The sequence below is a fragment of the Xenopus laevis genome, chromosome 3S (genome assembly GCF_017654675.1).
Source record: "Xenopus laevis strain J_2021 chromosome 3S, Xenopus_laevis_v10.1, whole genome shotgun sequence".
Classification (NCBI taxonomy): Eukaryota; Metazoa; Chordata; class Amphibia; order Anura; family Pipidae; genus Xenopus; species Xenopus laevis.
In genome coordinates this window covers 71,263,459-71,277,145 of record NC_054376.1, presented here as the reverse complement: position 1 = coordinate 71,277,145, position 13,687 = coordinate 71,263,459, and the positions used below count along the sequence as shown (strand labels likewise).

The 13,687-nt window shown below is 38.8% G+C and overlaps 1 protein-coding gene across 10 annotated transcripts in view; it reads right to left on the bottom strand.

The window, feature by feature from the left end:
• Positions 1–13,687, bottom strand: part of cacna2d1.S (calcium channel, voltage-dependent, alpha 2/delta subunit 1 S homeolog) — a 293,345-nt gene that overhangs the window by 237,908 nt on the left and 41,750 nt on the right. For all 10 annotated transcript variants that reach the window (XM_041588485.1, XM_041588484.1, XM_041588482.1 and 7 more), the window contains exon 2: positions 10,388–10,469. In XM_041588485.1, coding sequence (XP_041444419.1) covers positions 10,388–10,469 — 82 coding nt within the window. The remainder of the gene's footprint in view (positions 1–10,387; positions 10,470–13,687) is intronic.

The following is a 13,687-nucleotide window of genomic DNA, read 5'->3' as shown; positions in this document are numbered from 1 at the left end:
ATATAAATACAAAGTACAATTACAATAAAGAGATTGTCACGGCCGGCACCCAATACCAGAACAGGTGCCAAGTACCCTGGTCTCGGCTTCACCTGTAGTGTGACCACCGTTGGGCTTCGGGAGGAGCCCTCAGCTTACTTGGGTGCCACCTGGACTTAACGAGGGGTACAAGGCGAGATGTTCTGGCTGGCAAAGGGGCACGAGGGCTGAGGGTCACAGTACAAAACAGGAAACAGAATCGTAGTCAGTACAGGCCGGGTCGGGGCAGGCAGAAGTCAATCGTAATCAGGCAGGCCAAGGTCAAAACGGGGTAATCAGTCAGACAGGAGGGTTCAGCAGAAGGATAGTCGATATTCAGGCAAGGGTCGGATAAAGAAGTCAGGATAATCGTAAAGCCAGACAGGGGTCAAAACCAGAATCAGAATCGCTAACAAAGCACCAGGAACAAGATCCTATCACGGCAAGGTCTCACAGCCCTAATGAGGTTTTTATACAATTCAAATTTGGCACCATTGCGCACTGGCTTTATCACGCCAGCGCCTTTAAATGACATGGAGGCACGCGAGCGTCCTTAGGCATCCAAGATGGCGCCTGACACGGAGCGGCGCGCCGGACACGGAGTGGCGCGGCCGGCATCCCCACCACACCACTGGACCACCAGGGTAAGTGATATTCAATACAGAGATTAAGAGATTAGTATCAAAGTCAAGAAGATGCAGGTCCTGTGGTGTAGAGCTTACAATCCAAATGGGAAGGTAACTTACAGACACAAATAGAAGGCTATTATGCGCTGCATTGATTGTTGTTGTCATTACAATATAACAACATAAGTGTCAGAATTGGGCCAAATGTTGTGCATGTGCCCTAAGAGATCAGAGTCAGTTCATTATTTGGTTTACCTTTCAAGAGACAAAGAGGATTTTAATAAGCAGCAATAAAAAAATTTTTTGGGAAGCAGCAGTTGAAGCAGTTGAAGTGGGGGGATACAACCAATCTGTTGTTTTGAGAGGAGAAGTTGTTTATGGTGGAAAATATTCCTACATATTTGAGGGATAGCATCATGTACAACATTATTGATTGATGGATTTCAAATGGAAACTGACATATACAGTAGGTGATTTACTGTGGGTGTGGCTGTGATATATTCCTCTTTCAGCACTTATTTATTTTACAATCAAAAAAATTACGTTTTGTGTTAAACATTATTTTATGTTTGCGGGTGAATTTTACCCACCAAAATTATGGAACCCACAAACGCCAACCAAATGGACCAAATAATGGACTCCATAACAAGTCAGGGATGACCTCTTCCCATAGACTATAATCACACCTTCACGTATATACAAATCTTTATTATTACCTATGTACCTTTTTTTTAATGTGGTAATGTTTTTAAAATTACTATCTAATAAAGGCTTTTGATATTTGGTATCTTGTCTCAATGTAGCTCCTATACGCATTGGAGTTTCTTCTCTCTCTTTTTTTGTTGTTCAGATTATTCAAAAGGCATTCTATTATTTAAATTGCTGGAAATTTTTGTTGTTCTATTTCTTGCTGACAACTGACCTACAATATCACTATATAAACTTTGAATATATGTGGATAATTTATTTTGTAAACTAAGAGGCGTGTTTTTTACTGGTGTTCTGTGATATCCTTCTTGTCATTAGTAATACATTCTAGTTAGGGGTATGATTCTCAAATGTAGCACAGAAAGATCCTGCTGGAGTTGCTTAATACCATCTTCCATTTTCACCAAAGTGACGAGATAATCTAAATAGAATCTGGTTTTGCATATTTTCCAAATGAAAATGTTATTTGACCCTATCAGTTTCTGAATGCAATCTTTGACTGAATATGTTACCAGGGCGTCTTAAGTCTCCATTTTTTTTTAGCAAACTACCAAAATACTGGACTGTCACTTAAATGTGTGATATATAATTGTAGGCTTTTTAAATATGTAAAGTAAAAAGTTTATGATTGTATTATGCATTTCTTCATAAGCGTATACTGTAATGATATCCATGGTGTAACAAGCCTTGAGGCTTCCTTCTCCAAAATATTCATTATAATATGGATAAGAAGTACTAAAACAACTGCCTCTCAAAGGAATTCACATGAAATGGAAATGTATTCCAGTGTACGGCACATTGTGGGAATATTTAATGTTTTAAGACAATTATAAGTTCTCTTCATTATTTATCAAAACAGTGTCAGTTGCACTACTTTGTAAATAGATTTACTCATAGGTCTGCAAATGTTGCTAGAAAATCAGATATTACTGTTATGACTTTTTATGACTTCAGAGAAAAATACATACATAAATTAACTTTTAGTATGTTATAGGCATTTATTCCCAACTTAGAAAATATAGATCAATTGAAAAGTTGAATAAATTATGCATTTTTTATAATCCTTTCTAAAGTTAATAATATAAGGATATATATATTAGCAAACTCAACATTTTCATACTATTTCTCTAGTTATATGTACATGCAATTTGAAGCAATGCTTTTATTACTCTGGTTCTGCCTCTTAAAACAGTGTACCGTATATACTCGAGTATAAGCCGATCCGAGTATAAGCCGAGGTACTTAATTTTACCTACGCAAACTGGGAAAACTTATTGACTCTAGTATAAGCCTAGACACAACTACAGCCCTGTCTCCCAGCAGCGCACCTTCCGCCAAAGAGACTCCCCCAGCGATCGACCGGACTTCTTTGCAAAGTTGATGGTGACAGAGAATTGTGCAGAGAGTGCTGTGTGTCATAAAACCATCACTGATCTTTCGTATAACCAACAGATGGCGCTGTGTGATATTGCCATCACTGTTAATCCTTTATTCAACCAACAGATGGCGCTGTGTGATATTGCAGTTATTGTTATTCTTTGATATAACCAACAGATGGCGCGGTGTGATATTGCAGTCACTGTTATTCTTTGATACAACCAACAGATGGCACTGTGTGATATTGCAGTTACTGTTATTCTTTGATATAACCAACAGATGGCGCTGTGTGATATTGCAGTCACTGTTATTCTTTGATATAACCAACAGAGGGCACTGTGTGATATTGCAGTCACTGTTATTCTTTGATACAACCAACAGATGGCGCTGTGTGATATTGCAGTCACTGTTATTCTTTGATACAACCAACAGAGGGCGCACTGTTATTCTTTCATAAAACCAACAGAGGGCATTGTGGGATATTGCAGTCTCTCCCCAAGTGTACTGTTGGTATAGGAATGATTAAAAGTGACTGCAATCTCGGCTACTGCCCGATGAACCGAGTATAAGCCGAGGTAGACTTTTTCAGCACATTTTGGATGCTGAAAAACTCGGCTTATACTCGAGTATATACGGTAGTACAATTCAGTTCTCCTTCAAACTGACTTCTGCTACATTGTTTTAGGAGTTCAATGCCAGAAGTGCAGATAGTCCAGTCCGTACAGACACTGTTTTAATGGCAAGAAAAGCAAAACTTTTGTAAAAAAAAAAAAAAAAAAAAGCATAATGAACATAGGGAAATTATGGAAAAAAGTATTGAAAAAGCAAATCCATTAGTGTTAAAATAGAAATAATCAATAGTACGGCCAGAACTAGGGGTAGGCAGAAGAGGCATGTGCCTAGGAAATAATGGTTGTGCTGGAAGCAGCCCAACTTCCTAAGCACTGTAAAAAATGTGGTGTTTCAAGTTACAAGCCAAGTAAATCAATAAAATGAGAACACAAGCTAAATGGTGAAATTTGGGGCTAGTGATATGAAATTAAAGAACCAGTAAAAATATATCAAGATAGTATAATGCAATTTTACCCTGTACTTTATTTGCATCAGTGACTACTACAATTGACATCTGTAACTAAGGGAGCAGTCATTTAGGCATGTTTATATATAGCAGATAAAACATCTGAGTATAATATAATGGCTTAGTGCTTACACATGAAAATACACTGCTACAGAACAATACAATGGAAAGGTACTACAGTTGTAGATGGTGGAAAAACATTGCTATCTGGTTTGTAAACATTTTTGAAGTTTCTTAGTAGACTTTATGCATTGTCTTCTACATTCAAGAATTCCTAGCAAAAGGCCCCTTTACCTGGACTTACATGTCCACAGCATGGAAGAAATTTTGCCTTCAGAATTGTGTTAATTACATTGTGAGTGTTGAGGCTAACAATGATATAACATATACAGGTATTTGTATTCCATTGTGATGTTGGAAGCTTTTTTAAAAACCAAGTTATGACAAGAAAATCTATTTTGTTGTAATGGAGTGATGGAGGATGGAAAAACTGGCATTCATGTTGGGTCAGTCTTTTATGTGAGGCTATAGGCTGAAGAAAAAAAAAGGATGTGTTGTGAACGAAGAAATACAAATGGGTCACCATGGCATCAGGAATTGTATTTTAAAGAGGAATAATCACAAACATGAAAATGCAATATAAGCTGCATCTAACCAATTCAAAATTCTGTACCGTTTCTGCTTGCCTGCTCACCGTTGAGACCCAATAGCCCCTGTTAGGGCTACATTTGTTTGTCTGTCTGTTGGGGTGTATCCCTAGGGGTTTTAGTTTAGGGTTTTATTTTTTTTTTCTCCTTTCCTTCCCCCAAATATCCAACCCTCCATTTTTTTTTTAGTTTAGGTGCGGCCAATATAATGAACCATGGGAGAGGGAGGAGGGGTGTGATGGAAGATCTGGGTGGCAGTGGGAGGAAGGGTGGGATAGGGAGGGGTGGGAGAAGAAGAGGCTGTGGTTCTGGCTGTGTGCATGCTATCCCACAAAAGCCCAGACCACGTGCCATGCCCAATCTGGGCACTGTAGTGCAGCAGCAACCACAGCAGCAGCAGATGGCATTGGGTTGCAGTGGGGCACTGGCACATGTAGGACTATGCCAGATTTTTTGCCACCGCTTCATGACCTATATAGTCACAGCAGACAGAGGTGGTGGTGGTAGACTGGCTTACCCAGACTACCTCATCTGCAGCAGGCACCAGTAAGCAGCAGGAGGTGGCGTAACCTGCCAGCTCAGTGCTAGGGGACACCCCAGCCCCCTTACTTTTTGATCAGTAGAGGTTATTAGGCAGGGTCCCCTAATGGCAGCGCAGCAGGCTGCTGGTGTGGAGTCAGACACCAGCATGCTGGATGTGGTTGTGGATGCCATGTATGATGCAGGGTTTGGTCTGGGGGAGGACTTTGAGAATGACAGGGACAGACCCTGGGTGCCGGCTCAGGAGGATAACAGCAGCAGTTCAGTGGGGTAACTGTGTGTTGTTAAAGATGATGATGCCCAACCGAGGCAGAAAACTCCACCAACCACTGCTAGGGGGAGCAGGCAACACGGCAGCACTGCATCTGGGTCCAGAGCCAGTGGGGCAAATTCACTAAGATTCGTAGTTGCGCCAGGCGCAACTTCGCCGCGCTTCACCGCACTTCGCCAGGCGTAGTTTCGCCAGCGCTCCGCAAATTCACTAAAATCCGAAGTTGCGCACAGGGGTAGCGTAAGGTTGCGAAGTTGCGCTAGCGTTGATTCGCTAAGTGAAGCGAAGTTACGATAGCGAAGGTTAATTTGCATACGGCGCCAAATTCAAATTTCAATGGAGGAATACGTATCAGCACTACAAATGCCTAGAAAACCTTCAAAACATCAAATAAAAATTTTATTTTGCCCTACACATGTGCCCACTGTATAGGTAAGTTGCCAAGAGTCAGGAAATGTAGGGGGGAAGGAGGGGAGCCCTAAAAAAATTTTCGATCTTTTTCAGCCTATCACCCATAATGTAGAAAACAAGCCAGCGTTTTTTGGGACTTAGAAAAATTTTTGACTTTTTTTGAAGCAATCCCTATCTACTCTATTGCGCTTCGCCTGGTCTGAGGTGGCGAAGGAAGTCTAGCATAAAAGGTAGCGTTCAGTACACTGTGCACGTTAGTGAATTTGCGTAGTTACGTCCGTAGTGAAAATTCAGCAGGCGTAAGGGTGCGAAGTAACACTGGCGAATCTACGCCAGCGTTCGTTAGTGAATTTGCGAAAGTAATGAAAATGCCCAACGCTAGCCTTTGGCGCTTCGGCGCTTAGTGAATTTGCCCCTCTGGGTGTATGGGTGGGCATCATTCCCAACCCTCCACAGTAGGCAAGGTGGTGGCCTGCACTTCAGGAGGATAACAGCAGGGTGCACTGTAACACGGACATATGGACCAGCAGGCATGGGCATGGAAGGTACATCTCTTATACTGCCCACTGGGTCACCCACACGAGTGCTGGGGAGGGTGCAAGCAGGAACACTCCCCTCAGGCTAGAGGTGCCTCCCATTGGGGTACAGGACAAACCCCACATGGCCCCCAGCTCCCCTCAGCTATGAATGAGTCACCCCTTGAGCATCCATGCAGTTACGCTATAGCGAGCACAAGTGCTGTAAGGTTGTGCTGCAATTCCTCTGCCTGCGGGAGAGGAGTCATACTGCAACTGAGCTCATGGCTGCCTTCCAGACTCCAGTGCAGCGGTGGTTCACTCCCCACCAGCTCCAAGCAGATAATATTGTATGTGACAACGGTCGCAACCTGCTGGCAGCCCTCCACCTAGGCCAATTGACCCATGTGCCTTGCTTCGCACATGTCCTCAACCTTGTGGTGCAGCACTTCCTGAAGTTCTATCAAGGGTTTTGGGACTTGCTGGAGAACGAACGTAGGGTATGTGCCCACTACTGCAGCTCTCCCAGTGCCAGGGCATCTTTGGAATGGATGCAGTGGCACAGAGGGCTGAATTGTGACCTGCCAACATGCTGGAATTCAACCCTGCATATGGTGGAGCACCTTGTAGAGCAGCGCTGGGTGGTCAGCAATTACCTGCTGGAGCAAAGTGCCAGGTGTACTCAGGGGGTAGATTTGGGGTACTTCGGAGCAGAGCAGTGTCAGCAGATGAGGCAACCCTGCCAAGTACTTGTCCCCTTTGCGTAGGCCGCATGCTTTGTTAGCAGGGACTGTAGTAATCTTTTCTTAACTTTCTTAAGTTTATCTTTTCTTTATTGCCACATATGTATGTCATGCTACATCTAGGTCAGTCAACAATGAGATCCTCATTTTGTTATTTGCACACCCTAGGGACTGTGCTATGTAAATAACAAGCTGTTTGTTTAAAATAAAAATGAAATAAGTATTGAACATATTTTTACCACAAAACTTCCAAACATATTTTACTGAATCCTGTTAGTGTTAGATAAAATATCTTCTTAAAACAAATTGCATATACATATGTTGGTTACCAAGTTTATCCAAACACAAGCCCCAAATGTAATAATAGGCACTTAACTTATAGGAGCATTAACTTATAGCAACCAAGGTGATCAGAAAATACTTTCTGCTGATTAGTTGCTATAGGTAACTGCACCTGAACAAACCTATTGTCTTCTACTACACTAAGCTAACCCCTAATATGTTTTTCATCTGGCTAATACACATTGTTATTTTCATATTTATATTTGGCAAAAGTTACTCTTCACAAAGGATTGCTCATCCTCAAGTAACCCTTGATCACAAAACTAGCAATATTAATATACATTAATCTGATTAAAAAGCAAATGATCAAACTGCTTTCACATCAATGTGTAAAAGATAACCCTGCACTAAATGCACTAAACACCCTAATACATGATATTTGCATTAGCTTTTATTTAATTATTTTTCTTATTACTTTATTTGATTCTAGAATCTAGTCTTTTGGTAATTGGAGACTTAGCTAAGACAACTTCATTTAGTGCCATCTACATAATCTATATTGTTTTTAAAAAGATGTGTTTGTTTCCTCTGTAAACATTTGATTTGCATTACTGGTTTATATTTTGCTACAAAGTGTCTGCAAATGAGTGGTCTGGGTGTCTTCCAATTATTGGAATACAACTCAGTGTGACTTGGAAGTCTGCAGGATTTCTCCACTTCAAGTGAACCCTCTTGGGAGCTACTTTCATGCAGTACGTCTAACACTGCAAAGGCCAAGACTGCTAGCTACACCACTGTTAGGCTTTTATTACAGCTCTTGATTCTATACATATCTAGTTCTCCTAGACACACAATAGATATGTTACCTCATACTGACAAAGAAAGCATTAGGAGAGTGAGACGATTATTATTTCTAAAATTCAGCTGAAAAGAAAGAAACTAGAACTCAAAGACCTGCTATCACTTCAAACCAAATGAATTCTCAACAGACTGATACCCATAAAAAATGAACAGACAACTTGCAAGTTAAATTCAGTGTAAATTGGTATTACTCTGTCATTACATATTCACTGTAATTGCTTTTACATTTCAGTTAAACTAAAGGACAGGTGCTAAGAGTTCACAAAATACAGTAAACTCTTCTGCAACGAGCTATTTGATACTTAGAATAGTGATTCTTAAATACACGTTTTGGGAACCCTTAGTACATTATCTGCCACAAGAATAAATATTTGGTAAAATGTAACAACAGTCCAGTTGCAGGAATACAATACAGCTTTTACAAACCGAAACAGGTATTTAGTAATCCATCTGCCAGTGGAATAAGGTTTGCATGTAATATCATGCTCCATTGCACAATGTATATGAATATTTAATTGAAAATAAGTTATTTTTGTGTGCATAAACTATGCAAACTTCAAGAATTATAGATTATTTAAGCAAATCATTTTCAATAAGAAGGGTGGTTCACCTTTAATTTTATCTTTTATTATGTTATACAATGAAACAAAACAATGGCTGAATGATGTGGAGGGTGATGTGAGAACCATGGGTGCACACAGGGGCGCTCCACCAGTGAGGCGAGTTGAGACACTTTTCAAACCGGAAATTCGGCTCTTCTAGTGCAGAGAGCGCTATTGCGAAAGAAGGCCGCCTCAGGCGGCATAATAGCAAGAATCGCCCCTGGGTGCACATACTGTAACTGGCACCAGTATGCGTTGGATCAGGAAGAGTAGAGAAGTGTTGGGGAGGAGGTAAGGGCAAGTACACTATGTATGTTATAGAATGACCAATTGTTAGCAACTTTCAACTTTTTTCTAAAATTTTTAAAAAGTTTAGAATTTTTTGTCTTTTTTTCCAAAAAGGAATCATACTAAAAATATATAGGTGAACAACCCCTTTTATGACCACAATTATAGGTTTCTTCAAGCAGGTCTTAAAATGCAAAAAACATCATCTTGTATTGTATCGATCAAAGAACATTAATGAGCAGATTTATCAAGGGTAGAAGTGAAAATTCGAACTTCAAATTTTGAATTAAAATGTTAAACATTTTTATGGCCAAAACTGTCAGATTCGACTAGGAAATTATTAAAATTGATTCGAGTTTTTTTAAAAAAATTTGAATTCGTAAAAAATTCTCTGGGCGATCCTATTTACCAGAGTTTGGAAAATTGTATTTTTTTTAATAAATTTCGATTGGTGGAATTTCAAGTTCATGGGAGTTTTACAAAACTCCCATGAATTCAAAATTTGACCCTTGATAAATCTGCCCCAATTGTTAAATTAACATTTGTATTTTAAGTTTTTTTAATTGCAATATTTTGCCCATGAAAGTGTAGATACTGAAAGCTTGTTAAATAAATAAGCAGCAATGTTTAAATACACATGTAAAATTAATCTAAACTAGCAGAAAGGTTTTAGCATGTTTGCTATAACTACAAAAGATTACAACATAAAGAAAAATCTAAAATTGTGCTACTACAAATACGATATAATAACCATGTTTTACTATATCTAGAAAGAAGAAAGTTTTGCCATTCTTCATTCCAATTTAATCTGTTATCATGCTTCTTGTAAACTACCCACATGGTTGATTTTAGTTCAGATAATTTCTGGTCCATTGACAGTTGTAAATCATTAAATATGTCCACAGAATTTACTCATAAAACTATAGTTATCTAACCATTCATACTATGCTTAAATCACTAATGACAATGGAATAACAGCTATGACCCTAACCAGTTAATGGGAGATCGATCTGTTTATATGCATCAACTTAGCCCGCTTTATATGTAGGAGAACATCAACTAAAGTTATCATCTTATCATTATTAGGAAGCAAGGCTGATAGCAGAGGAAGGGTTTCTTCATTGTAAGATGAGGTAGGTTATAAAACTTCCTAGCAAGAGAGAGATGAAATGAGTAACTTTAAACTGTGTAAGATGCCTTTTAGAGACAGAACACTCAAAGGAGTTTTGGCTTACTTATGTTTCTGGGGGGTTTGCTTTTCTCTAGAACAATTTGAAGAGCATTTTCAGTGGGCAGAACCTGATGTCTTTCTTCAGCATGATGTATTATGGTCGTAGGACATTATAACTAGAAATACCAGTTTAATGTGAAATCAGGTTATTCCTATAAAAGTTAAGATATTACTGATATAAGTACTTACTTCTGCAAGCTGGTCCACACCACTTGCTGTTCTTGCCAATGTGACAAGGTCATTTTGCATTTTCTCTACCCATTGTTTTATCCTATGAGAGAAAAACATGAAAATTAGTTCACAACATCAAAACTATTTTTGTAGAAAGTACACACAATTGTTAAGATAACAGTGTTTTAAAACAAAATATTATTGAATTGTTTACCAATTATTCACAGAATATTCATGTGAAAATTCCACTGTATGTTTTAATTTGGTTTAGACATTGGTATTAAAAAAACGTTTGTGCCTGGTCTTCCACTTTGGGTTAATTATTTTCCATATTTTTAATTTAGCATTTATACTATCTACTTTTCATGCCAATTTTATTATCCATGCACAGAGATCAGCGATGATCTAAGCATTATGTAACAACAAATATTATTTTAAGCATTTATACCTGGTATAGACTTCATTAAAAAAAAGGTAATTTTAGATGTAGAATGACACATATTTTAAGAGCTACTGTATAGTTTAAAATACAAACCAACTTGGTTGAGTAGTATTTACTGTAACTGAATCTATTAAACCTTTTTGAACTTAAATTGAATGCGGTCACCTGCAGATTATGCTTTGTTAGAACAATATGTTCCACAGCAGGCTTAAAAATAGCTAGGTTTCCAACGAGAGCAAGACATAAATATGTATACTTGCCTCTTCCTAACATTCGCAATACAAACACTTTAATAGCCAATCAGTACTAGAGGGACAAAACATCAATAAAACATGAAAATACCTTCACTTGAAAGAGAAAACAGAGACAGAAAGACCATAGATAATTTAAAGGCCCAACTAATCCCCTATTTCTCCAAATCAAAGACAAAACAACAGATTAGTGCAGAGTCATATCTGTTTATGATAATTTAAGAATTTATTAACATAACTCCTCTCCCATTTCCCTCTATTCCATCTTGCAAACTAGGCACTGATCATAGTAATACCTCTTCTTTAATAATAGTATCATAGGAAAAATGAGAAAAAGGAGACTTGCAGGAAGTGAGCTATGGTTAAGACTGTAGGGGTAGTGCTTGCAGTAGACCATTCAGTTCAAGACAAGCATTTGATGTCAGTAATGCTCTGCAGAAATGACCAAGAAATCTTGTGAAATGTAAAATGTTTTTTTTTTTTGCTTGGATTATACAATGATAGAATCTCAAAAGACTTAAATGATCATTTTATGATCCAAAGTAGATATTTCTGTTAACAGTTACTATTGCCCCTTGCAATAGCCTTATAGTTTCTTTGTGGTAATGTAATAAAAAGGTGCAATGTTTGCCTCTTCCTTTTAACTCTATATCAGATAAATACAATTGGACTTCACTTCCATGGATGAAGAGAGGAAACTCCATATCCTACTGGGAAAAGAGGTGCCGGCAGTGATAATGCCTATGAGACTGTAGCACAATATCTGAGAGATTGTCAGACTGAGAAAGACAAGACTTTCCCCATTCCCATAAACTGCCCCCTTAATCCCACCCATTAACCCCCACCTGCTTTGGCAATTCTAAATGCATTTGGTATGGTCAATAAAGCTTCTTCGGCTTGATTTACAAACAAGCACTCTAAAAAAATCTTGCAACTTTCTTAATTTATATGACTTCCTGACTAGTGATGGGCAAATAAATTCACCTTGCACGAATTTGCGGCGGATTTCCACATTTTGCGCATCCGAAAAGCTGCTTGCGTCAACACAATTTGGACGCCCATTGACTTTAACGCCACATATATATATATATATATATATATATATATATATATATATATATACACACACACACATATATATACATCATGACTCAGGATTAATTTAAGAAACTGTGTTATCTAAAGTCATTTTAGCTCATTTCATTAGCATACCAAAGCACCATTGTTAACAATGGTGAATGCTTTAATTAGATGGGATGCTATAACACAGTTTTTCTGTTAAATGAGATAAATGTGTTAAATGTGTTTAGATATTCTCTGTTAAACACATATGTATATATAATTGTTCTGAAAGTACCCACACTCTTCCTCCAACAATCAGTTAGTGCATTGGTCAAATATAATGTATAATTTTCAATGTGGACCAGCACTCCAAATTTTATGTGAATCAAACGATTTTATTGAGACCTCACTCGTGTATCCAACGTTTCGGACCCAATGAGGGACACACGAGTGATGCTCCAAGAGGCATCCATACCTTCTGTGTTGCCTGCAGGGTCAGCAGCCAACAGATTACAGTCTGGCCATCAATGTGCTCTGCCTTTCTACTTTGATGCTTCTATGCTACATCAAAGTAGAGTTTTGGTAGACACAACCTAGTGGTTAAGCAACATAGCTTTTAGTGCACATCCCTGTTGCTCAGTCATAGTCAATTGAGAGAGCCCCAGCTGCTCCTCTACAAGTGGGGGTCCCAACTAGTAAGAAGGCATATTTAGAAGGGTCATCCACATCCACAAAAATAGCCTTAGGTGGAAATTTGACTGATATGAAGCCTAGGTTTGATATATGCACCAATACTTGGCATTTCCAGGAACCTCGTCCAGCAAATTTGGTCCTATGCCTAAGGCATCCATACCGTCTGTGTTGCCTGCAGGGTCAGCAGCCAACAGATTATAGTCTGGCCATAAATGTGCTCTGCCTCTCTACTTTGATGCTTCTATGCTACATTGCAATAAATACATATTAATTCTATTTGACTGCTTCTACTGCTTCAATATCTGCTCATCATTTGCACACTCTCCATGCCGTTATCCCTATATGTAGGAATGTAGGATATGTCCTCTGGTAAGTCTCCTGTTGTCACTGTCTGGAAGGCAAGTCCCACTCAAGTTATACAAATACTAGGTCATATTCAATGATATGCTCCAGTATAAGAACATATAAGAACATACAGTATACTATGCCACCTATTTTGAAAGGTTACACTATGTTAGGTACATTAGATTTTCCTTTATGTTTCTCAGCTGCAGTGATGGGCGAATTTGACCCGTTTTGTTTCGCCAAGAATTTGCCGCCAGCGAAATGTCGCAGATGCCCATTAAAGTCTATGGGCGTCAAAAAAAAATTGTCGCGCGGCAAAATTATTTTGTCGCGCGTCTTTTTTTGACGCACGTCTCCATACAAGTCTACGGGCGTCATTTTTCCGGCGAAACGAAGCGAAAAAATTCGCCCATCCCTACTCAGCTGTATTCCAATTGTTCTTTTTAGAGAGTTAACCAACACTTACAATTCTAATTGTAGTTTCACCAGTGGCAAGCCCTGGTATTAACTTATCCAAGTATGCAT